Genomic DNA, 25,036 nt, shown 5'->3' with positions numbered 1-25,036 from the left:
CAGAGAGAGAGGGACAGAGAGAGAGGGACAGAGAGAGAGAGACAGAGAGAGAGAGGGTGAGAGAGAGAGAGAGGGACAGAGAGAGAGAGAGAGGGACAGAGAGAGTGTGAGAGAGGGACAGAGAGAGTGTGAGAGAGGGACAGAGAGATGGTGAGAGAGAGACAGAGAGAGAGGGACAGAGAGAGGGACAGAGAGAGAGGGACAGAGAGAGAGGGACAGAGAGAGAGGGACAGAGAGAGAGGGACAGAGAGAGAGGGACAGAGAGAGACGGACAGAGAGAGAGGGACAGAGAGAGTGTGAGAGAGAGAGGGACAGAGAGAGTGTGAGAGAGAGAAGGACAGAGAGAGTGTGAGAGAGAGAGGGACAGAGAGAGGACAGAGAGAGAGAGGGACAGAGAGAGTGTGAGAGAGAGAGGGACAGAGAGAGTGAGAGAGAGAGAGGACAGAGAGAGTGAGAGAGAGAGAGGGACAGAGAGAGTGACAGAGAGAGAGGGACAGAGAGAGTGAGAGAGAGGGACAGAGAGAGTGTGAGAGAGGGACAGAGAGAGTGTGAGAGAGGGACAGAGAGAGTGTGAGAGAGGGACAGAGAGAGTGTGAGAGAGGGACAGAGAGAGTGAGAGAGGGACAGAGAGAGTGTGAGAGAGGGACAGAGAGAGTGTGAGAGAGGGACAGAGAGAGTGTGAGAGAGGGACAGAGAGAGTGTGAGAGAGGGACAGAGAGAGTGAGAGAGAGGGACAGAGAGAGTGTGAGAGTGAGGGACAGAGAGAGTGTGAGAGAGAGGGACAGAGAGATGGTGAGAGAGGGGGACAGAGAGATGGTGAGAGAGGGGGACAGAGAGATGGTGAGAGAGGGGGACAGAGAGATGGTGAGAGAGGGGGACAGAGAGATGGTGAGAGAGGGGGACAGAGAGACGGTGAGAGAGGGACAGAGAGACGGTGAGAGGGGGACAGAGAGACGGTGAGAGAGGGGACAGAGAGACGGTGAGAGAGAGGGGGACAGAGAGACGGTGAGAGAGGGGACAGAGAGATGGTGAGAGAGGGGGACAGAGAGACGGTGAGAGAGGGGGACAGAGAGACGGTGAGAGAGGGGGACAGAGAGACGGTGAGAGAGGGGGACAGAGAGACGGTGAGAGAGGGGGACAGAGAGACGGTGAGAGAGGGGGACAGAGAGATGGTGAGAGAGGGGGACAGAGAGACGGTGAGAGAGATGGTGAGAGAGGGGGACGGTGAGAGAGATGGTGAGAGAGGGGGACGGTGAGAGAGATGGTGAGAGAGGGGGACGGTGAGAGAGATGGTGAGAGAGGGGGACGGTGAGAGAGATGGTGAGAGAGGGGACAGAGAGACGGTGAGAGAGATGGTGAGAGAGGGGGACAGAGAGACGGTGAGAGAGAGACGGTGAGAGGGGGATGGTGAGAGAGACGGTGAGAGAGGGGACAGAGAGACGGTGAGAGAGACGGTGAGAGAGATGGACAGAGAGGGGGACGGTGAGAGGGGAGAGAGAGGACAGTGAGAGAGACGGTGAGAGAGGGGAGGGTGAGAGAGACAGTGAGAGAGATGGTGAGAGGTTGTGAGAGAGGAGAGAGGTTGTGAGAGAGAGACAGAGAGAGACAGTGAGAGAGAGACAGAGAGAGATAGTGTGAGAGAGGGACAGAGAGAGAGAGTGTGAGAGAGGGACAGAGAGAGAGAGTGTGAGAGAGGGACAGAGAGAGAGTGTGAGAGAGGGACAGAGAGAGAGAGTGAGAGAGGGACAGAGAGAGAGAGTGAGAGAGGGACAGAGAGAGAGAGTGTGAGAGAGGGACAGAGAGAGAGAGGTGAGAGAGGGACAGAGAGAGAGAGTGGTGAGAGAGGGACAGAGAGAGAGAGTGTGAGAGAGGGGGACAGAGAGAGAGAGTGAGAGAGGGACAGAGAGAGAGGTGAGAGAGGGACAGAGAGAGAGAGAGTGAGAGAGGGACAGAGAGAGAGTGTGAGAGAGGGACAGAGAGAGAGAGTGAGAGAGGGACAGAGAGAGAGAGTGAGAGAGAGGGACAGAGAGAGAGAGTGAGAGAGGGACAGAGAGAGAGAGTGAGAGAGGGACAGAGAGAGAGTGAGAGAGGGACAGAGAGATGTGAGAGAGGGACAGAGAGTGTGAGAGAGGGACAGAGAGAGTGAGAGAGAGGGACAGAGAGAGTGTGAGAGAGGGACAGAGAGAGAGAGAGAGGACAGAGAGAGTGTGAGAGAGGGACAGAGAGAGTGTGAGAGTGAGGGACAGAGAGAGAGTGAGAGAGAGGGACAGAGAGAGTGAGAGAGAGGGACAGAGAGACAGTGAGAGAGATGGTGAGAGAGAGGGACAGAGAGACGGTGGAGAGAGATGGTGAGAGAGAGAAAGGGACAGAGAGAGAGAGGGACAGAGAGAGAGGGACAGAGAGAGAGAGAGAGAGAGAGGGACAGAGAGAGTGTGAGAGAGAGGGACAGAGAGAGAGTGAGAGAGACAGAGAGAGATGGTGAGAGAGGGACAGAGAGATGGTGAGAGAGGGACGGTGAGAGAGATGGTGAGAGAGAGGGGACGGTGAGAGAGAGAGAGAGAGAGGGACAGAGAGAGATGGTGAGAGAGGGGACAGAGAGAGGTGAGAGAGAGAGAGAGAGGAGAGAGGGAGAGAGAGAGAGAGAGAGAGAGAGTGAGAGAGAGAGTGAGAGAGGAGGACAGAGGGACAGTGAGAGAGACAGTGAGAGAGAGGGACAGAGAGACGGTGAGAGAGGGGACGGTGAGATAGACGGTGAGAGAGGGAGAGAGATGGAGAGAGAGAGAGAGAGAGAGAGGTTGTGAGAGGGAGAGAGAGAGAGAGAGAGAGAGAGGGACAGAGAGAGAGAGAGAGAGAGAGAGAGACAGTGAGAGAGAGACAGAGAGAGATAGTGTGAGAGAGGGACAGAGAGAGATAGAGAGAGAGGGACAGAGAGAGTGTGAGAGAGGGACAGAGAGAGAGAGTGACAGAGAGAGGGACAGAGAGAGTGTGAGAGAGGGACAGAGAGAGTGTGAGAGAGGGACAGAGAGAGTGAGAGAGAGGGACAGAGAGAGTGTGAGAGAGGGACAGAGAGTGTGAGAGAGAGGACAGAGAGAGTGAGAGAGAGAGGACAGAGAGAGTGTGAGAGAGGGACAGAGAGAGGTGAGAGAGGGACAGAGAGAGTGTGAGAGAGGGACAGAGAGAGTGTGAGAGAGACAGAGAGAGAGTGAGAGGGACAGAGAGAGTGAGAGAGAGGGGACAGAGAGAGTGTGAGAGTGAGGGACAGAGAGTGTGAGAGAGAGGACAGAGAGAGTGAGAGAGATGGTGAGAGAGAGAGACAGAGAGAGAGGACAGAGAGAGGGACAGAGAGAGAGAGGGACAGAGAGAGAGGGACAGAGAGAGAGGGACAGAGAGAGTGAGAGAGAGAGGACAGAGAGATGGTGAGAGAGATGGTGAGGGGACAGAGAGATGGTGAGAGAGGGGACAGAGAGATGGTGAGAGAGGGGGACAGAGATGGTGAGAGAGGGGACAGAGAGATGGTGAGAGAGGGGACAGAGAGATGGTGAGAGAGGGGGACAGAGAGATGGTGAGAGAGATGGTGAGAGAGGGGGACAGAGAGACGGTGAGAGAGATGGTGAGAAAGGGGACGGTGAGAGAGATGGTGAGAGAGATGGTGAGAGAGGGGGACAGAGAGACGGTGAGAGAGGGGACAGAGAGAGACGGTGAGAGAGATGGTGAGAGAGGGGACAGAGAGACGGTGAGAGAGACGGTGAGAGAGGGGGACGGTGAGAGAGATGGTGAGAGAGGGGACGGTGAGAGAGACGGTGAGAGAGATGGTGAGAGAGGGGACAGAGGGACGGTGAGAGAGATGGTGAGAGAGGGGGACAGAGGATGGTGAGAGAGGGGACAGAGAGACGGTGAGAGAGATGGTGAGAGAGGGGGACAGAGAGACGGTGAGAAAGATGGTGAGAGAGGGGGACGGTGAGAGACGGTGAGAGAGATGGTGAAAGAGATGGTGAGAGAGGGGGACAGAGGGACGGTGAGAGAGATGGGAAAGAGATGGTGAGAGAGGGGGACAGAGGGACGGTGAGAGAGATGGTGAGAGAGGGGGACAGAGAGACGGTGGGAGAGATGGTGAGAGAGGGGGACAGAGAGACGGTGAGAGAGGGGGACAGAGAGACGGTGAGAGAGGGGACGGTGAGAGACGGTGAGAGAGATGGTGAGAGAGGGGGACAGAGGGACGGTGAGAGAGATGGTGAGAGAGGGGGACAGAGAGACGGTGAGAGAGATGGTGAGAGAGGGGACAGAGGGATGGTGAGAGAGGGGGACAGAGACGGTGAGAGAGATGGTGAGAGAGGACAGAGAGAGGGGACAGAGAGACGGTGAGAGAGATGGTGAGAGAGGGGGACAGAGAGACGGTGAGAGAGATGGTGAGAGAGGGGGGTGAGAGAGACGGTGAGAGAGATGGTGAGAGAGATGGTGAGAGAGACGGTGAGAGAGATGGTGAGAGAGATGGGAGAGAGGGACGGTGAGAGAGATGGTGAGAGAGGGGGACAGAGAGACGGTGAGAGAGATGGTGAGAGAGGGGGACAGAGGATGGTGAGAGAGGGGGACAGAGAGACGGTGAGAGAGATGGTGAGAGAGGGGGACAGAGGGACGGTGAGAGAGATGGTGAGAGAGGGGACAGAGAGACGGTGAGAGAGATGGTGAGAGAGGGGGACAGAGGGATGGTGAGAGAGGGGGACAGAGAGACGGTGAGAGAGATGGTGAGAGAGGGGGACAGAGGGACGGTGAGAGAGATGGTGAGAGAGGGGGACAGAGGGACGGTGAGAGAGATGGTGAGAGAGGGGGACAGAGAGAGATGAGACAAACACAGGAGAATGTTCAGTTAAGGATAGATTATCTTTTTGATGACAGCTGATACCATAAGAGCTTAAGAGAAGCCACAGCCGTGCTAGATGAGGTTATACCGTTGAAGTCAAAGAAGTAGGACAGACGGTTGGCAAACATGGCACGCTGGCAGCCCGTCATGCTGTATCCTAGCAACTCCTCGGGGTCTCTGCTGAAGGCCTCGCCCGCCTCCGAGCCGCTCACCCCAATGTAAACACCTGTCCTGCTGCCACGCAGCTCTGTCGGGTTCAGACCTGTACACACACATTAAACAAACTAATCTCACACACAGGTCTATGAGCGTTGAAACATCCCCTTTTTGACATGTGGATAATGTCATCTATGGATGACAGGAAGAGCAGCTGTTGTGAATAGCTGTTACTAACAGGGATCCAAATAAACCAATACATTTGATTTGCAAAGCTTTGTAAAAGAGTCACAGTAAAATGTATCTATACACATCTACTCATCCCTCTCCACTCCTCACCTCCGTCTACAATGGCTTCGTAGGCAATCTCCAGCATGAGGCGAAGCTGAGGGTCCATGGTGTGGGCCTGTTTGGGATGGACCCCGAAGAACGCAGCATCGAACCGGCTGATGTCCTTCAGCTTGCCGTTCCTCTTGGGAAGACCGTACAGACCTAGGAATGAATGGGAATGGCACATGAAGCATTAAGGGATAAATAACCGTGTCACCGGGTGTCCCAGTCAGCATGTTCTACCTGTAGTCACTGACTGGATCATCTGAACAGATTCATGGGACATGAATGTCATAGTGAATGAATGTCATAGTTTCACACACACATCTAAAGCAGGACAGTTCATTCCTCTGTGTTTCTATGCAGCATACAAGGCCCTCTCCTCCCTTCTTTCCCTCCTCTCCTGTGGTGTGTGGTCTTAGGGCTGAGGTGCCATCAGCCCAGGGCCTTTTTGCACATGAATGCGAGGTTTAGCTGGTTGCCAGGCACTGACTGATGAGAGGTGCTATTCACAGAGAGGAAAGAGAGGAGAGAAACAGAGATCAAGCAAGCGAGGGAGCGAGAGAGAGAGAGCGAGAGAGAGCGAGAGAGAGAGAGAGCGAGAGAGCGAGAGAGAGAGAGAGACGGCTACTGAGGTGAGACGGGGCTAAGAAGAAAAAGATGGAGAGAAAGGCAGAACAAGAGAGAGGAAATAAAGAGGGAGTGAATTAGGCAGAGGAGAAATGGAGAGAGAGAGAGAGAATCTAAGCAAGCCAAGCCACGAAGGAGAAGCAGTGCCAACAGCCCAGCACCCCAGCCAGGTGGTGAACAGCAACAGAGCAGAGACACAAAACTCCTTCAGAGACTACAGAGCAACTCTCTCACAGTCTCACACATCAAAGGCTCATCTTACAGCGAATGGCCACCAGCGCTAGCCAGGGTTCATTTGTGTTCATGTGGGTTACTTCATGTGGGTAGTGGGTGCTGGGCACTGACTGAATGGGCCAGTAAAGCCTGTGGAGGAAGCATTCAGCATTCTACTCATTGAACTGCCGACATTGATGGTGATGCAACATCCATGACTAGGCAGTACACGCACATCAGGATACAACAACCTACTCATCAGTTTACAGAGCAGAACGCTGGGATAACCAGGTCTCAGTTTACAGAGCAGACCAGAATGTTCTTCAGTTTCAGAGGAAGGAAGTATACAACAACCTTCATCAGTTTACAGAGCAGAACGTGGATGCACATGATACAACAACCATGAGTTTAGGCAGAACGCTGGGATGCACATCAGGATACAACAACCTACTCATCAGTTTACAGAGCAGAACGCTGGGATGCACATCAGGATACAACAACCTACTCATCAGTTTACAGAGCAGAACGATGGGATGCACATCAGGATACAACAACCTACTCATCAGTTTACAGAGCAGAACGCTGGGATGCACATCAGGATACAACAACCTACTCATCAGTTTACAGAGCAGAACGCTGGGATGCACATCAGGATACAACAACCTACTCATCAGTTTACAGAGCAGAACGCTGGGATGCACATCAGGATACAACAACCTACTCATCAGTTTACAGAGCAGAACGCTGGGATGCAAGGTAGCCTGTGTGTCAGTCTGAGGTTTTCAAATGATTTTGAAATAAACAACAGCAACAAGTCTGATGTTTGTGGGTCATAATAGTCCGGGTCATGGAAAGGTCACAGGGGCTCACCTGGCTTCCACCGTCGGTCATCTTCTGTTACCATGTCAACCCCATTGAAGAGGTTCTCCCAGAATTCCTCCAGGTTGTCCGACTCAGGAAGCCGGCCCGATATCCCTGCTACAACAATCTCCTCCATCCTGGGAAGGAAGGGTTACTGTGGGAGAGAGAGAGCGTTAGAAGCAGGGATTGACATTAAGAGTTGCCTTATTGCCTGGGGCAAGTGACTGGAGCTGTCGAACAAGTTGAGCCTACCTCCAGTAGCCTAAAACTGATCTTTCGGGTTCCTCCCGTTTAAAGTGGAGACACAAGTTGAGCCTGCTCTGAGAATGTATTTTACTGAACCAAAATATAAAAGAATTCCAATAGTGATCTTTCTGATTCCTTGTCTATGTGAAACACAGGCAATACATGCTACTTCTGCAGGTGAATAGCTAATTAACACTAAGGCAACCAAAAACAAAGACATTTCCCTGACTTGCAGGATGGGAAAGTGCTTTTCAGTCTGTATTGTGGGGCTCCCGAGTGGCGCTACAGTCTAAGGCATCTCAGTCGTAGAGGCGTCACTACAGACCCTGGTCCGATTCCAGTACCAAGGAGCGGCACACAATTGGCCCAGCATCGCCCGGGTTAGGGTTTGGACATCATCGTAAACAAGAATTTGTTCTTAACTGACTTGCCTAGTTAAATAACATGTAAATCACAGCTGAGAAACATGAAGCGGATGAATGAAGAACATGTATTTAAGCTATAACACACGATAGTCTGTTTGACTAAAGGACCAAAGAGTTGTCTGCTTCTTTCCTTTGTTTGCCATGAAAGATCAGTTATACTAGTATCATCACCATCCTAGTTAGAGGGTCATTTCATTTAACCTGGATTTCTCCACATTACTGTCGTTTCATTGACACACAATCTAGTACACAAGAGCTGGTGCAAGATGGCAGCAGCACCACAGATAATCAGAAAACTACAGCATGAGAAAAAGGTGAACTCGGAGTAGGGAAGAGGAGACCGAGAGAATTTAAAGAAATGAAGAGAGGAGACATAAAAGTCTAGACAGAAGAACAGCCCTATTGGGGCGTTCCCATTCCCCACACAAACATTTCAGTGCTTGCAGCCACACGGACAGACAGTAGCTGGCGGCTATAAACTCCCTCACCCCCTGCAAGGCATCTTATTAGACTGACAATAGATTCTCTGTAACTGCTTGACCAGGCAGCAAGGAGGGTCTGCATTACCTTGTGGGAACCAGCCATGAAAGCCTCTATAACACAAGGTCTTGTTCAGCCCAGCATTATAAACCAGCTAGTTTCACCACAGGCGACAGCACTCAGAGACAGAGGGAGGGGTCAATATCTGCATCTGTTTAAGAAGAGAAGTAGAGATGGTAGGCTACTCTGTGTGAGCAGTCGAGAGGAAGTGAACAGTAGAGTCAACTCATCATCCAGCTCAAATTTTGTTCCTGGTTTCTGGGACAGGCAATTCCATGCAGGCCAGCCAACCAATGAGACAGCAGGGGAGGGGCCAACCAGTGAATCCCAGTTGACTGAGAAGCGCTCTGCTCCTAGTTGTAGCTAGCTGTTCCCTAGTCCAACACACAGTAGACTACTGTTGGCCCTCTCAAACAAGGCAGGGGCACCAACCGGAGCCCCCCATACAGCTAGTAGAACTCAGCCCCTACAGTACCCCTGAACTCAACCGGAGCCCCCCATACAGCTAGTAGAACTCAGCCCCTACAGTACCCCTGAACTCAACCGAGCCCCCTACAGCTAGTAGAACTCAGCCCCTACAGCCCTGAACTCAACCGGAGCCCCATACAGCTAGTAGAACTCAGCCCCTACAGTACCCCTGGGAGCCCCCCATACAGCTAGTAGAACTCAGCCCCTACAGTAGAACTCAACCCCCCATACAGCTAGTAGAACTCAGCCCCTACAGTACCCCTGAACTCAACCGGAGCCCCCATACAGCTAGTAGAACTCAGCCCCTACAGTACCCCTGAACTCAACCGGAGCCCCCCATACAGCTAGTAGAACTCAGCCCCTACAGTACCCCTGAACTCAACCGGAGCCCCCCATACAGCTAGTAGAACTCAGCCCCTACAGTACCCCTGAACTCTTTTGGAAGAGTTTTACAGCAGTGCTCTTTAATCCTAGAGAGCTACGGTATAGAAAGTGCAGGCTTTTGTTCCAGCCCACCCAGCTCATTCAACTTATCAAGGTCTTCATGTAGGCTACAGGTGAGTTACTGGGCTAGAACAAAAGCCTGCACAGTGCACACCCTGTGGGTCCCCAGCACCAGAATTGAAAAACACTGCTTTACGCAGTTAACCTAGTTAGCCCGTCGGACAGTGAGAGTTAACCTGGTTAACCAATCAAGAGTGGCGATGATGTACCATACAGAGACACGGAGGCAAGGACAGCACGTTGGGTTTCTCTTTATTAATAACACCAGATGATTGGCTGCTGTGAATGCAGCATTCTTATAACAGTGCTCCTTATAGGACACATCACTGCACTCTATACTCTTCTATAAACTGGTCATCTCTGTATTCCCCGTCGCAAGACCCACTGGTTAATGCTTATTTATAAAACCCAGTTAGCCCCCCCCATCTGAGATACCTACTGCAGCCCTCATCCTCCACATACAACACCCGTTCTGCCAGTCACATTCTGTTAAAGGTCCCCAAAGCACACACATCCCTGGGTCGCTCCTCTTTTCAGTTCACTGCAGCTAGCGACTGGAAAGAGGTGCAAACACTCAAACTGGGCAGTTTTATCTTAATCTCTTCATTCAGACACCAATCAGGGACACTCTTACTGACAGTTGTGGCTGCTTTGTGTGATGTATTGTTGTCTCTACCTTCTTGCCCTTTGTGCTGTTGTCTGTGCCCAATAATGTTTGTATCATGTTTTGTGCTGCTACCATGTTGTTGTCGAGTGTTGCTACCATGCTATGTCGTCGAGTGTTGCTGCCATGCTGTGTCGTCATGTGTTGCTGCCATGCTGTGTCGTTGTCTTCTTAGTTCTCTATGTTGTGTTGTCTCTTGTTGTGTGTTTGGTCCAATATTTCTATTTGATTTATTTAGTTATTTTAAATCCCAGCCCCCGTCCCAGCAGGAGGCCTTCTGGTAAGGCCATCTGGTAGGCCGTCATTGTAAAATAACAATTTGTTCTTAACTGACTTGCCTAGTTAAATTAAGGTTAAATAAATAAAAATTGGCTGCTGTGAATGCAGCATCTTATCATAACACCAGATGATTGGCTGCTATGTGTGTGTGTAACATCTGAATACAAAGAGCCCAGTGAGTTCGCTAGCCAGTGTGTCTGTCAGTCCACTGACGCATATCTACCTTCCCCTGATAACTCTCCAGAATGAAATGAGAATGAAACAGAGAGTCCCCTTCCTTCCACAGCGTCCCATTTCACGGCCGAATCCACGCCAGCGGGAACCAAAAATACTTTTGGTATCGCAGATTGTTCCGGCAATTCTCACATAGGAACTTCATTTGGGAGGAAGGATGTTTAACATGCTTTCTACATTTGTATCACAAACCCTTTGACAAAATCCATGACGAAAGTGGTCATTTTAGACCTATACATGTGTCCTGTAAGACCCTATGAGCCGTACATGGCACAGACAACATATTGATATCATTATACTCCTTATAGTGTGCTCTAAAATATGGAGTAAGCCTTGATTCTGAAATACAATTTAACATGAATTTATTCAACATTAAAAGATATTAACAGAGGTGTCACGCTCATAGGGGGCACAAGCTCCTCAGATTTGTCCTGTTTCATTTTTTTTTTTTTTTTACTAAACTTCATTTTGTAAGCCCACGTTTGATCATAATCATTTATAAAAATGATCTGTCAGCGGCATTTTGCAGAAGGGGCACAATGACTGGACCAGGCAAAGAGTCCCCCCCAGTAAGTGGTTCCTTCCAAGGTGCTCCATGGACCAAAGGTATGCTTGGCAGGACACTAGATACTCTAGTGTGTGCAGACAGTATCATCAGTGGAGAGAGAGAGTGTAAAGTGACACACAGAGTTTGATTTGATTTTAGCTGCTGGTGATGGACAGGACTAATTTGATCTATGTAACCTATTGATTCCTTTTTGATAAATAAATGTGTCTAATACTAGCCACTATTGCAATTTTATGAAGTTGGCTTTGGCTGGCCAGCTAGATAGTTGAGGTTGGGAGATGGGAACCTAACTACCAAACTATTTCAGGCTGTCAATCAAGTTAGATCAGCTTGTCTAACTATCTTAGCTGGCCTGCCTGCTGGCCAGGTTGCTACACTTCCGAACGAAGTTACTAAACGTACTGAATAACACTCACATCCTTTCAAGATTTTACACAGAGATGCAGAGAAGCAGATTTAGTTTGTTTAGAAAAATAACCACCAGTCAGGAGGACACAGACAGATCAAAAGGTGCTTAAGACACAGAAATATACTTGGTTTGAGTTATCTGGCACCTTATGATAACATCATGATATATATATTAATTATGATACTTTTTTATTTAACTAGGAAAGTCAGTTAAGGACAAATTCTTATTTTCAATGATGGCCTAGGAACAGTGGGTTAACTGCCTGTTCAGGGGCAGATTTGTACCTTGTCAGCTCAGGGATTTGAAATTGCAACCTTCCGGTTACTGGTCCAACGCTCTAACCACTAGGCTACCCTGCTGCTCCATTGATATGTTCCTGTCGAGATGCGTGTTACTATTCCATGTACTGGGTTGTAATTCAAATGTAATATCCTAGGCATGTTGCTGCAGTATATTGAAATGCGTGACGATGATACCCTCATTAAAATGACAATTGAACAGTTAAAGAGGTATTTACATAGAATTAGGCATGTTTATGGCTCTAGATTGTAGAAAAAAAGCTGTTTCAGGTGTTAAAAAATGCTAAAATCTCCTACTTCCTGAGGGTGCCCCCCATCCTCACGTACTTCTTTCCCCACTCTAAAATAATGGGATATTAATATCTCTAAACTAGAGTTTTTGATTTTGTTCCTATTAAAGACATACTCTACAAGTGGGCACTCTGCTAATTCTGAAGGTATGATACATTTTACGAGCGCCAACACATTGAATGGAAAATTGATTCAAAGCAAACTTTCTCTGCTGGTGATTTGCTGAATGTACAATCCTAAAGGAGGACTGTGATTGGTTAATGAACTATACTGTACATTTCTATATATAAAAATGGGTCATATCATTAAAAGTACCACAGAGCCACTCTGGAAATTTGATGTGTTTAGAGAGTATATCATTAAACATTGTCTAAAAATAAGCTAAATCTAAAAAGGGTACTTTTGAGACATTAATATTAGTTGTGTTAGCTAACCTAAGTTTTTAATTTTAAAAGGCTAACTGATCATTAGAAAACACGTTTGCAATTATGTTAGCACAGCAGAAAACTGTTGTTCTGCTTAAAGAAGCAATAAAACTGGCCTTTAGACTAGTTGAGCATCTGGAGCATCAGCATTTGTGGGTTCAATAACAGGCTCAAAATGGCCAGAAGCAAAGAACATTCTTCTGAAACTCGTCAGTCTATTCTTGTTCTGAGAAATGAAGGCTATTCCATGCGAGAAATTGCCAAGAAACTGAAGATCTTGTACAATGACGTGTACTACTCCCTTCATAGAACAGCGCAAACTGGCTCTAACCAAAATAGAAAGAGGATTTGGGAGGCCCCGGTGCACAACCGAGCAAGAGGACAAGTACATTAGAGTGTCTAGTTTGAGAAACAGATGCCTCAAGTCCTCAACTGGCAGCTAGTACTAGATAGTAGTATTAGATAGTACCCGCAAAAAAAAAACTGTCTCAACATCAACAGTGAAGAGGCAACTCCGGGATGCTGGCCTTCTAGGCAGAGTTGTCTTTTTCTTTGCATCTCAGACTGGCCAATAAAAAGAAAAGATTAAGATGGGCAAAAGAACACAGACACTGGACAGAGGAACTATAGAAACTCAGCAACAAAAAAAAGAAACATCCCTTTCTCAGGACCCTGTCTTTCAAAGATAATTAGTAAAATCCAAATAACTTCACAGATCTTCATTGTAAAGGGTTTAAACACTGTTTCCCATGCTTGTTCTATTAACCATAAACAATGAATGAACATGCACCTGTGGAACAGTCGTTAAGACACAGGCAATTAAGGTCAAAGTTATGAAAACTTCGGACACTAAAGAGACCTTTCTACTGACTCTGAAAAACACCAAAAGAAAGATGCCCAGGGTCCCTGCTCATTTGCGTGAACATGCCTTAGGCATGCTGCAAGGAGGCATGAGGACTGCAGACGTGGCCAGGGCAATAAATTGCAATGTCCGTACTGTGAGACGCCTAAGACAGTGTTACAGGGAGACGGGACGGACAGCTGATCATCCTCACAGTGGCAGACCACGTGTAACAACACCTGCACAGGATCGGTACATCCGAACATCACATCTGCGGGACAGGTACAGGATGGCAACAACAACTGCCTGGGTAAGGAACACACAATCCCTTCATCAGTGCTCAGACTGTCCGCAATAGGCTGAGAGAGGCTGGACTGAGGGCTTGTAGGCCTGTTGTAAGGCAGGTCCTCACCAGACATCACCGACAACAAAGCCACCTATGGGCACAAACCCCCCGTCGCTGGACCAGACAGGACTGGCAAAAAGTGCTCTTCACTGACGAGTCGCGGTTTTGTCTCACCAGGGGTGATGGTCGGATTTGCGTTTATCGTCGAAGGAATGAGCGTTACACCGAGGCCTGTGCTCTGGAGTGGGATCGATTTAGAGGTGGGGGTTCCGTCATGGTCTGGGGCGGTGTGTCACAGCATCATCGGACTGAGCTTGTTGTCATTGCAGGCAATCTCAATGCAGTGCGTTACAGGTAAGACATCCTCCTCCCTCATGTGGTACCCTTCCTGCAGGCTCATCCTGACATGACCCTCCAGCATGACAATGCCACCAGCCATACTGCTTGTTCTGTGCGTGATTTCCTGCAGGACATACATGTCTGTGGAACCTGTTCAGTTTGTCTCAGTTGTTGAACCTTGTTATGTTCATACAAATATTTACACATGTTAAGTTTGCTGAAAATAAATGCAGTTGACAGTGAGAGGACGTTTCTTTTTTAGCTGAGTTTGAGATCTATATATATCTCACACACAAAAGTATGTTGACACCCTTTCAAATTAGTGGATTTGGGGGGGGACACAACTCCATATTAATGCCCATGATTTTGAAATGAGATGTTCGATGGGCAGGTGTCCACATACACTACATGACTAAAAGTATTTTCCACTCCAACTGGCGTGGAAACGGCCGACAGTACAAAGCGGTGCTGTCATTCAAATGTGTGTGGCCTACATTCTGCTAGAAGTCTAGGGCACAGGAAACTGTTGAGCATGAGAGAAACCAAGCAGCCTTGCAGTTCTTGGCAAATAACGGTGCTCCTGGTACCTACTACCATACCCCGTTCAAAGGCACTTTAATATTTTGTCTTGCCCAGTCACCCTCTGAATGACACACATACACAATCCATGTCTCAATTGTCTCAAGGCTTAAAAACAGATCATTTGGGGGCGGCAGGTAGCCTAGTGGTTAGAGCGTTGGACTAGTAACTGGAATGGTTGCAAGATCAAATCCCCGAGCTGACAAGGTAAAAATCTGTCGTTCTGCCCCTGAACAAGGCAGTTAACCCACTGTTCCTAGGCAGTCATTGAAAACAAGAATTTGTTCTTAAACTGACTTGCCTGGTAAAAAAAAGGGTTAACAACCTCTCATCTACGTGGATTTAAGTGACATCAATAAGGGATCATCTGGTCAGTCTGCCATAGAAAGTTGTGTGTAGACTCTGTGTATAGTGTAATTGTTGTTTATCGATATGTTGTTTAATGATTTGTTGGACAGGTCGTCAATGTAAATAAGAATTTATCTGTAAAAAAATAAAAGGTGAAATTAAATTTGAAAAATAAACTTGTTTAGGAGGATTCAAATGAAAATAACTAGGCCTAAGCTTGTCTCTTTAGAAAATAGTTAGCAGCCAATATGGACACACATTCCAACACACAGATCTGAGAACTGCATTGCATGGGAACCTATTCAACTCTTGCCAAGGCACTGGGTCCCCTTACTCTCACACCTCAGAGAGAACGAGACAGAGAGGCGAGCAAGCAAGAGAAAATAGGGGATAATTAGAAGAGGATGAGTGAAAGATGGAATGGTTTTTCCCAATCCTTTGTTACTATGTATAGCAGGGTTCCCCCAAAAAGTTAATTTTATTAATGGACATAAAGGACAAAACAGCAGGAAGCCAGCTCCAGGTGATTTTAATTTTGGAATTATTCCCACGCATGATGTAAGAGTATAACTTTAGACCGTCCCCTCGTCCATACCCGGGCACAGTCACCCACGGAGCATCGTTACCCATCGCTCCACAAAAGCCGCGGCCTTTGCAGAGCAAGGGGAACCACTACTTCAAGGTCTCAGAGCAAGTGACATCACCGATTGAAACACTATTTAGCGCGCACCACCGCTGACTAGCTAGCCGTTTCACATCCGTTACACTAACAGAGACACAAATCGTATACTAAATGTAAGCAAGGTTTGAAATGATTGTTTTAGTCAAACATTATCTGTTTGTAAACTGCAAATTGACCGTAAGAAGCCGAAATGATTTGTAATTATGTTCCAGCCCCCCAACCATTCCCTCAAGAAAGAAATTGGCCTGCAAGTGAATCTAGTTGATGATCCCTGATGTATAGGCTCTGTGTGTGTGTGTGTGTGTGTGTGTGTGTGCGTCCCTTAGCTCCATGCGAACAGCTCAGTAAAGACCACTGCTGTATTAGCCAATTACCTGTCGATACAGACAAATAGGTAAATCAAGATCCATTGGACGAGAGAAGGCTAAACAAGAAGCTATAGGTGAACGGTTGCTTGAAGAAGAGGCCTTGAGCTTGAAGAAGAGAGGCCTGTTGAACATGTCTTTCTCATTTAGTTCAGAGAACCAACCTTCTCACTAATAATAGGCTACACTCTAAACAGCAGTCACAATAGAGTATAAACACCTCCTCCTGATCACCATTCCCACCAGAGGGATGAGTAGGAGCAGGTTTGTAAATATCTTACAGGGATTAAGGTGGATTATCATCTACCTGACCTGGATCACATCACTGAGGCAGGGCCTTGATTGATTACATGTGTTGGATATAGGCCTAGCTGAGGCAACACAATGACAACTACAGTGGCACCATGCCATAGATAACACCTAGATAACACCGCACACAGCTTTCCCTTGTGGGTGTTTCTCTCTCTCTCCCTGTCCCTTGGTGCTTCTGTCTCTTTCTCCCCCCAGTCTCGGTCTCCCTTCTGTTCCCTCTCTCTCCCTGTCCCTTGGTGCTTCTGTCTCTTTCTCCCCCCAGTCTCCCTCTCTCCCTGTCCCTTGGTGCTTCTGTCTCTTGGTGCTTCTGTCTCTTTCTCCCCCCAGTCTCGGTCTCCCTTCTTTTCCCTCTCTCTCCCTGTCCCTTGGTGCTTCTGTCTCTTTCTCCCCCAGTCTCGGTCTCCCTTATTTTCCCTCTCTCTCCCTGTCCCTTGGTGCTTCTGTCTCGGTCTCCCTTCTTTTCCCTCTCTCTTCCCTCTCTCTCCCTTTTCTTAACTGACTTCCCTAGTTAAATAGGTTAAATAAAAATAGCGGTACACGACTTGACTCAACTTGTCACTTAGGTTATATATTAGAACACCTGGAGGGTAATACAGAACAACGTGACTAATTCCACTAGTTATAGACTACATCTCTCAAAGCCAGGACATTTCATCCCGTGCCTAGAATACCTCTCTCTACGGGAGGGCTAAAGAGCACTGCATGTCAGTCTGCAAATGCCAGGTAATGGAACATGAACATCTTGAGAAACACCCAACATATTGGCTGGTAGGACAGAGCTCTGTTGGTGATTTGTCCAGCTAGGTCACATGTGGAAAGGTTGCTTGATACACACTTGCAACATGGTAAATTCCACACCTAGGCTTTAGAATGGGCCTTCTCTTGCCTCTCACCAGTCCAGCTCCTTCACTCAGGGAGTGAATAGAGAGCTAGGGTACTGGGATAGGTAGGCTCACCAAACATTGGTATTCATTTATGATATTGGTCTGTGTATTGCTCTGTATTAGTCTGCTGTTAGATTAGGCCATCTCTTTTCAATGGCTTAGGTGCAAAACTCAGATTCATACTAGACCCTTGGGGACTTATTAAGTCAAGTTCAGGAGGTGACAGGGGTGGAACTTGACAGTGAAAATGATTGTGTTCAGAGACAAGGATAGCCACACTGAGTTTTACAATATGACTCATCGTGTGATTACAGTAAGAGGTTGAGAAAACTATCATGCTCAGCTCTCACGAGATTAGATGTCAAACATGCACAAAAAAATAACCAAAATTGGATCAGAAAGGCTAGCATCAGCAAAAAAGGCTCTCACAAGGTAGGCAATAGGCATCCAACTCAATACCATCCCAGGCAGCACCACAGCTGGAGAAAAAAAAAGAAATACATTTTCTTGAATGATTAATTACCCTTTTATGTACAGTAGGCCTAGATAATCACTGGGCCTCCACAACTACTCAGACAAGACCTGTAGTGTAAACTACGCAGCCTGTTACTGTATATTGTGCTGCTACCAAATTTAGACCAGGGCCAGACACGCAAACAACCCTCTAGCAAGCAGAAGAACAAGGGCATCAATGAATAGTAATTGATTACAACGTGCTAACTTGGCATCCAGGCAGTGATGACTACATATTTTATTATTGAGCAAGAGTGACAACTGCTAGCCTAGCCCTAGCAGAGTTGTCGCATCACTTGGAGTCAAATTGGCTTTAACTTGATAGTTACCCTCGCTAAAATGTCGCTATTTCAGGAAATTAGTCAGCTAACTATTATAACTCTAAAATGTATAAACATCGTAACGAGGAAGTGTGTAGCTGATAATAGCCAGCTAAGTGAAATCGAGGAAATCCAGTTCTAGTTCGTTGATGTTTATACTATGCCGGTCATCATGGGCATCTCATCCACTAACTTGATGAAGAAGCTAGAGCAAGCTAACATCGGTAAAGCATTGCTATTCTCGCAAAATCAGAACAACTTACCTGTAGTTAGGTGTTTTAATATCAGTGGAAAACACCAAAGGGACTGCGAAATGTTAGTGAGGAAACGGTTAGCAAAATGTTCCTCGAAAATCCCTTATCTTCCGTCGGTGAGAGTGCGCTTGCCTGTGTCAGTGTGTGTCCCTGCTTCCGTTCCCTGCCAAGCCCTTCTAATTTCTCTCGCTTCTATGAATCCCTTTCTCTATTTCATTGAAATGTCTGGCATGCTCTCCCCGGCCACGCCACATGGGCTGACAGCTTCTCTGGGCTGTTCAGTCCAATGAGAAAAGAGGCAGGACTCCCAGTCTCAGCCAGTGATGGGGTGATTCGCTGAACGCTGCTGTGGATTCGGGAGGAAAAAAAACGGAAGAAACAGGATGGCAAGGTTACTGTAGTTCATTCGGGTAGCACTGGATGGATCATCCGAGTACACCAGTAACCTAGCTCAGTTTCCCCCGCCCTTTTATATTGGTCAAACCCAAAGCCATGTTCAAGTTTATCACTCAAATTCAAAGCGTAGAACATTCACTTACTTGAGCCGTGTTCAGATTTCACTCTGATTGAACAATAACTCATTTCGAAATCTTGCAGAAAGGAGGACACATGCGGTTGCAATAGTCCATGGACTTTGGGAAACACATATTTGACTATCTTGATCAATTAGATTTTTCCCCCTTTTTATTCAGAATGTGTATGATTTTTTTGCAATGCAATTTATTGGAGATGGATATACCATTAAAGAATGGTGGATTTAGCCTAGACCAGGTAAATATTGTTCCCCTAAACTATTAATCATGAATGAATAAACGAATGTATTTTTTTTACAGTATATGTAATGTATTTGGAAATCTACTAGCGCAGATTAGGCCAATACTATGTTTAATATCATTAGTAAGAATTGTATGGTCACCTGTGGTTGACATTGTAAAAAGTATATATCAACGCATGTGTTTGATCACCTGGTCGAATTTAGGGAGTCATATATGTATATATAACATTTCACTTTTTAATCATTGAAACATTGTATTCCCATTGTTTCTCGTGTATAGAGAGATAATTTAGTTTTATAACAGCGAAGTATTCAGAGGCTTTTGCATTGTTTAACAAGAGGTTTGTTAACTATTTATAATGGCGTTTATGAATAATCCATTGTAAAATGTTTATAATTGCTTATAATGCTTTATACATTCAAATTCAAATGTTCATGAATTGTAATGCTTATAATATGAGTAAAAATTGTAATGAATAACTGAATACGTATTTATTTTATAGGTTATAAAATAGTTTATTAATGCTTACTCATGTACGTTTTCTTATAGTGTTACTGGAAGTTTTAACCAAAGTCAGTAGGCCACTGACATTCTTTAGGTTGAACTTGTGGAGCAACCACATCATCACACCTGAAACGGGTTATTGTGGTGAATGTACAGTTAGCGCTGACAAACGTGGTAGTTAGTACACACCCAAATCCTGACAGCTGTGATCATAAGGGTGCGTTTGTAAATTCACTCTGGCTATCTACTCTGATTTCAAAACACTCTCGTCTGGGTGTGCCAGATCGCAGAATAACTGAAACGCTCAACACCCGTTGAATATGGCCAGTGTCAGTAAACGTCGGCAATAAAAAGCGTAATTTAATTGTTGCCAGCAGCACAGTTACAGGCACCAACGCACTGGATAACATTAAAACAGCCTAATCAGCTCTGCTAGGGCGAGTAATGGTCAGAGTGAGGTGTTCTTTCATTTGTGTCTGGAAGTAGCTAGCAAGCTAGCCAACGTTAGCCAGTTAGCTTGTGTGCTTGACTGCTGTTGTGAGGTCAGAAAGCTCGGATCAACCCTACTCCCCAGCCAGAGCGGCCAGTGTGCCCTCTGAACTCTCCGAGAGCGGAACGCTCTGAATTTACGAAATCCCTCTGGCACTCCAGAGTAAAATTTACGAATGCACCCATAGCTAGTTGTGATATTTTATAGATGTGAAAATGAACCAATCACAGAGCAGGTGTGTGTGTGTGTGAGGGTATTGCTAAGAGATAGGGTGATGTGATGACAATGAGGGGAGGAGCTTGTTGCCAGGGCAGCAAGGATGGTGATGTAATCAGAAACGCTGCCTGGTGGGGTTACTAGAGTTCAATGGTGAAAATGGCATGTGAAGGATGGCATGATGTCGAGGAAAACTTTAGTCTTTTTAAAACGTATTTATTGACCTAAATACTAACCAAGATAACCTGAAGACAACATGTAGAAAAACGCACCTAATGTGTTAACATATTCATATTTCATAAGGTACCTTTTTAGGTCAAATTTGTATCAATTCTGGTTGTGTCACACCTTCTCAATAAAGGAAACATTTCAGAAAATGTCAAAACGTTATTGTTTTATTGGGGGGGAAAAAAATCACTATTGCATGATTTGCTATGATATCAATGCCTGTTCAGGACCTGTACAACAAGACCACAAAACACTAGATTTGTCATAATGGGAGAAAAACATGAAAAAGGCACACAAAATAGTACTTTTCAATGTGAGCATCTGGGACAGGAAATACAATATAAACGTCAATGAATCCTCTACTTCTTGAGTTGTAAGGCCAGGTGGACCCCTGGTCTAAGCAGTGAGCAGGTAGTAAGTAACTATGTACCTAACCTGGGTGACAGACTGGTTCTGCTGTCAGAAACACTCCCCTGGTGGCCTTGCCAAGACATTACCTTCTGCACCAGCCTCTGATATTACTTTAGCACTCTAGCTTACAGTACAGAAATCACTAGGTATTTACATGTCATTTCTACCTACTAAGTACTTTGGTATTCATTCAATCAAGCACCACTAGGCATAATTTGGTAACAGGTACCAACAGTTACCGATTGTGTTGAATTCTGTTAGCCTACCAGAATGGTCTTTTATATTGTACCGGGCAGGACTGAAAGCATCTGTGGGGATGAGGCCTAAGTGACTGCCACTGACAATGGCCACAGTGCAGAGAGCCTACATGGCTGGGTAGAGACAGCGCTGACATTGTGCCTGTCTGAATGTCTCTCGACAGCACAGAGAGGCAGAGGCTTATCACACCACCGTCTCCATTATCTTTATACTACTGTACAACACCTTTGTTAGAAATCTCTTCTCCTACATTTACATTTACATTTACAGAGTACTACATACTTTCCAGGGCCACCCATACGTAAAATGTCTGCACGCATGACTGTAAATTGCTTTGGATAAAAGCGTCTGCTAAATGGCACATATTCATTAGTAAGTAAGTGTTAGTAACAATCTCATTCAATTCTCAACTTCATGAACGTTGCTTATCTATATTGACGCTTTGACGATCCAGCATACAAGCAAAGCGTCAATACAGGATTAAGATTGAATCCTACTACACCGGCTCTGATGTTCATTGGATGTGCCTGGGAAACTCGCTGTGAGACTACCAGAAGAGCTAAATGCCTTTTATGCTCGCTTTGAGGCAAGCAACACTGAAGCATGCACGAGAGCACCAGCTTTTCTAGATGACTGTGTGATAACGCTCCCGGTAGCCGATGTGAGCAAGACCTTTAAACAGATCAACATTCACAAAGTAACAGGCCAGATGGATTACCAAGATGTGTACTCAAAGCATGTGTGGACCAACTGGCAAGTGTCTTCACAGAGATTTTCAACCTCTCCCTGACTGTGCACAAGGAAGAGAAGGTAACCTGCCTAAATTATTACCGCCCGTAGCACTCACGTCAGTAGCCATGAAGTGCTTGGAAAGGCTGGTCATGGCTCACATCAACAGCATCCTCCCGAATACCCTAGACCCACTCCAATTCGCATACTGCCCCAACAGATCCATAGATGACGCAATCTCAATCCACACTGCCCTTTCCCACCTGGACAAAAGGAACACCTATGTGAGAATGCTGTTCATTGACTACAGCTCATCGTTCAATGCTATAGTGCCCACGAAGCTCATCAATAAGCTAAGAACCCTGGGACAAAACACCTCCCTCTGGATCCTGGACTTCCTGTTGGGATGCCCCCAGGTGGTAAAGGTAGGCAACAACACACCTGCCATGCTGATCCTCAACACTGGGGCCCCTCAGGGGTGTGTACTTAGTCCCCTCCTGTACTCCCTGTTCACCCATGAATGCGTGGCCAAACACTACTCCAACGCCATCATTAAGTTTGCTGATAACACAACAATGGTAGGCCTGATTACTGACAGCGATGAGACAGCCTATAGGGAGGAAGTCAGAGAACTGGCAGTGTGGTGGCAGGACAACAACCTCTCCCTCAATGTGAGCAAGAAAAAGGAGCTGATCGTGGACTACAGGAAAAGGCGGGCCGAACAGGCCCCCATTAACATCAACGGGACTGTGGTGGAGCGAGTCGAGAGTTTCAAGTTCATTGGTGTCCACATCACCAGTGATCTATCATGGTCCAAACACACCTAGACAGTTGTGAAGAGGGCACAACAAAACCTTTTCCCTCTCAGGAGACTGAAAAGATTTGGCATGGGTTCCAAGTTCCTCAAAAAGTTCTACAGCTGCACCATCGAGAGCATCTTGACCGGTTGCATCACCACCTGGTATGGTACTGCGTATGGCCCAGCACATCACTGGGGCCAAGCTTCCTGCAATCCAGGACCTATATAATAGGCAGTGTCAAATGAAAGCCAATAACATTGTCAGAGACTCCAGTCACCCAAGTCATTGACTGTTTTCTCTGCTACCGCACGGCAAGCAGTACCGGAGCACCAAGTCTAGGACCAAAAGTCTCCTTAACAGCTTCTATTCCCAAGCCATTAGACTGCTGAACAATTAATCAAATGGCCACCAGACTACTACATTGACCCCCCCCCATTTGTTTTGTACACTGCTGCTACTCGCTGTTTTTTTTATCTATGCATAGTCACTTCACCCCTAACTACATGTACAAATGACCTCTAACCTGTACCCCCGCACACTGACTCTGTACCCCCTGTATATAGCTCGTTATTGTTATGATAGTGTTACTTCTTGTTCTTTTTTTATTTTGGTTTATTTGGTAAATATTTTCTTAACTCTTCTTGAACTGCACTGTTGGTTAAGGGCATGTAAGTAAGCATTTCACGGTAAGGTCTACACTTGTTGTATTCGGCGCATGTGACAAATAAAGTTTGATTTGATGAATCTATAACAACGCTTCTAAAGATTAGTTGAAGTCTCTGATGGTATACTTGTGTGTTGCATGCCTCCCCCAACCCCAATTCTCTCTAGCCCCATCCCCTCCTAGCCCCATCCCCTCCTAGCCACATCCCCTCCTAGCCACATCCCCTCCTAGCCCAATCCTCCCCAGCCCCAGAGTATCTTCTTTTCAACGTTTACTCAGCATAATGTGGAAACTCTTGGCAGTCTACTGCTGAGCTAACTGTGAAGCAATGTCTCTGATCTGAATCTAATCTGAAAGATAGACACACTGTGTTGGATGACCTTCACTACTGTCTGTGAGCTGTTGCAGTGTCTGTTGCTGAGGCATTAGAGCCAGGCTATCAGTCAGCACTTCTTCCAGCAGGCAGTGGATGTGTGTGCCAGCCAGCCAGCCAGGCCTGGCCAGTGCCCTGGGCTCTGCAAACAACACCAGTGTCAACAGAGCCAGACCTAAACCATGAGTGGCTCCACTGTCCACTGATTGAGAAACTTTTCCCAGTGCAGAACAGTCCCTGGTCAGAGCCTTCACCCTGTCACCTCTGTGATCTGGCACCAGACACAAGGTTATTTAAAGATTAGTGGAATCTGTGTGGGTAGCTGGACAGGTAGGATGACTGACAGTGAAGGTGAACAGGTGGTCATGTGTCAGGTGACAGAGGAATGGATGAGACTGAGGCAGGAATTCCTTTAACCATAAAGTGGTATATTTACTGAGTAGTCTGTGCTGCATCACAAAGGAAACAAATAACATGTATCCAATCAAATTCATAATCAAAGATCAAATCATATCATTCATTATTAACATAATTTAGGGAGTTCAACAGTCCAGTTCATTATGAAGTCAATAGTAATCATCCGTGAGTCATTTAGGCTCGTAACTATTTATCATAAATCATAAAAGAATACAAACAGTGAATGGTTATTCAATCTATAATCCCCATTATCAAAGTCGATCAGTTAGCAAACAATGACGTTTCTCATTTCACTCTTTCAATGGTCTTCATGTGTACATATAAATAATTTCAATACACATGAACCATATCCAGTGCATAATTGGCCTATGAGGATCCGTAGGGCCGTGATCATTGACAATTCACATTACACAATATGTTTGAAGCGTGCGCTCCAAGCCGCGCTCCGCGGTAATAACTATAAACAATAACTGATGGCCCATCTCCGGATCGCCACAGATAGTTCAGATGAAAGGTAAGAGTCGGTGGACTTACGTGGATTCATGGACGCACAGAACTTCTGGATCAGATGGAGTTAAGAAAGAGAAAGCAGCGAGATCAGGCGATGGCAATTTCCTCCTTTTATAGAGTTGAGATCTGTCGGACATTTCCACCTGACCTAATTAAATCGCCCCTGGCCCAGCTGAGTAAATGGCAATGAATTAAAGGATTATTCCACCAACTCCATGGGCCTTTTCTACCGTTTCTTTTACAAATGGCACCCTATTCCCCATGTATTGCACTCATTTTGTCCAGGGCCCATATGACTCTAGTCAAAAGTAGTGCACTATATAGGGAAAAGGGTGCCATTTTGGACAGATTCAAGGCCACCAGTTGGGAAACCTGCCTCCTCCTCTGTGGCCAGATTGCCACGCTGTCTTTACTGAAACCTCAGCTATGTGAAATTATAAACACGATTATTATCTCATACAAAGAGCCTTACGGTCT

The 25,036-nt window shown here is 46.6% G+C and overlaps 1 protein-coding gene across 2 annotated transcripts in view; it reads right to left on the bottom strand.

Annotated features, from left to right (window-relative positions):
* The window catches only part of LOC115113815 (fatty acid synthase-like), a 58,615-nt gene extending 33,854 nt beyond the window's left edge, over nucleotides 1-24,761 (bottom strand). The window contains exons 1-4 of one of the 2 annotated variants that reach the window (XM_065012631.1): nucleotides 24,584-24,761; nucleotides 7,058-7,202; nucleotides 5,354-5,506; nucleotides 4,947-5,120 (exon numbers count right to left, since the gene is read on the bottom strand). In XM_065012631.1, the coding sequence (XP_064868703.1) occupies nucleotides 4,947-5,120; nucleotides 5,354-5,506; nucleotides 7,058-7,184 (454 nt within the window). In that variant the 5' untranslated portion in view covers nucleotides 7,185-7,202; nucleotides 24,584-24,761. Of the gene's footprint in view, nucleotides 1-4,946; nucleotides 5,121-5,353; nucleotides 5,507-7,057; nucleotides 7,203-18,192; nucleotides 18,449-24,583 lie in introns of those variants that run through there. The other variant, XM_065012630.1, reaches the window with a different exon arrangement.
* Nucleotides 24,762-25,036: the final 275 nt, after the last annotated feature.

This window comes from Oncorhynchus nerka, linkage group LG28 (assembly GCF_034236695.1).
Source record: "Oncorhynchus nerka isolate Pitt River linkage group LG28, Oner_Uvic_2.0, whole genome shotgun sequence".
Taxonomy (NCBI): domain Eukaryota; kingdom Metazoa; phylum Chordata; class Actinopteri; order Salmoniformes; family Salmonidae; genus Oncorhynchus; species Oncorhynchus nerka.
This window is presented reverse-complemented; position numbering and strand designations above follow the sequence as displayed.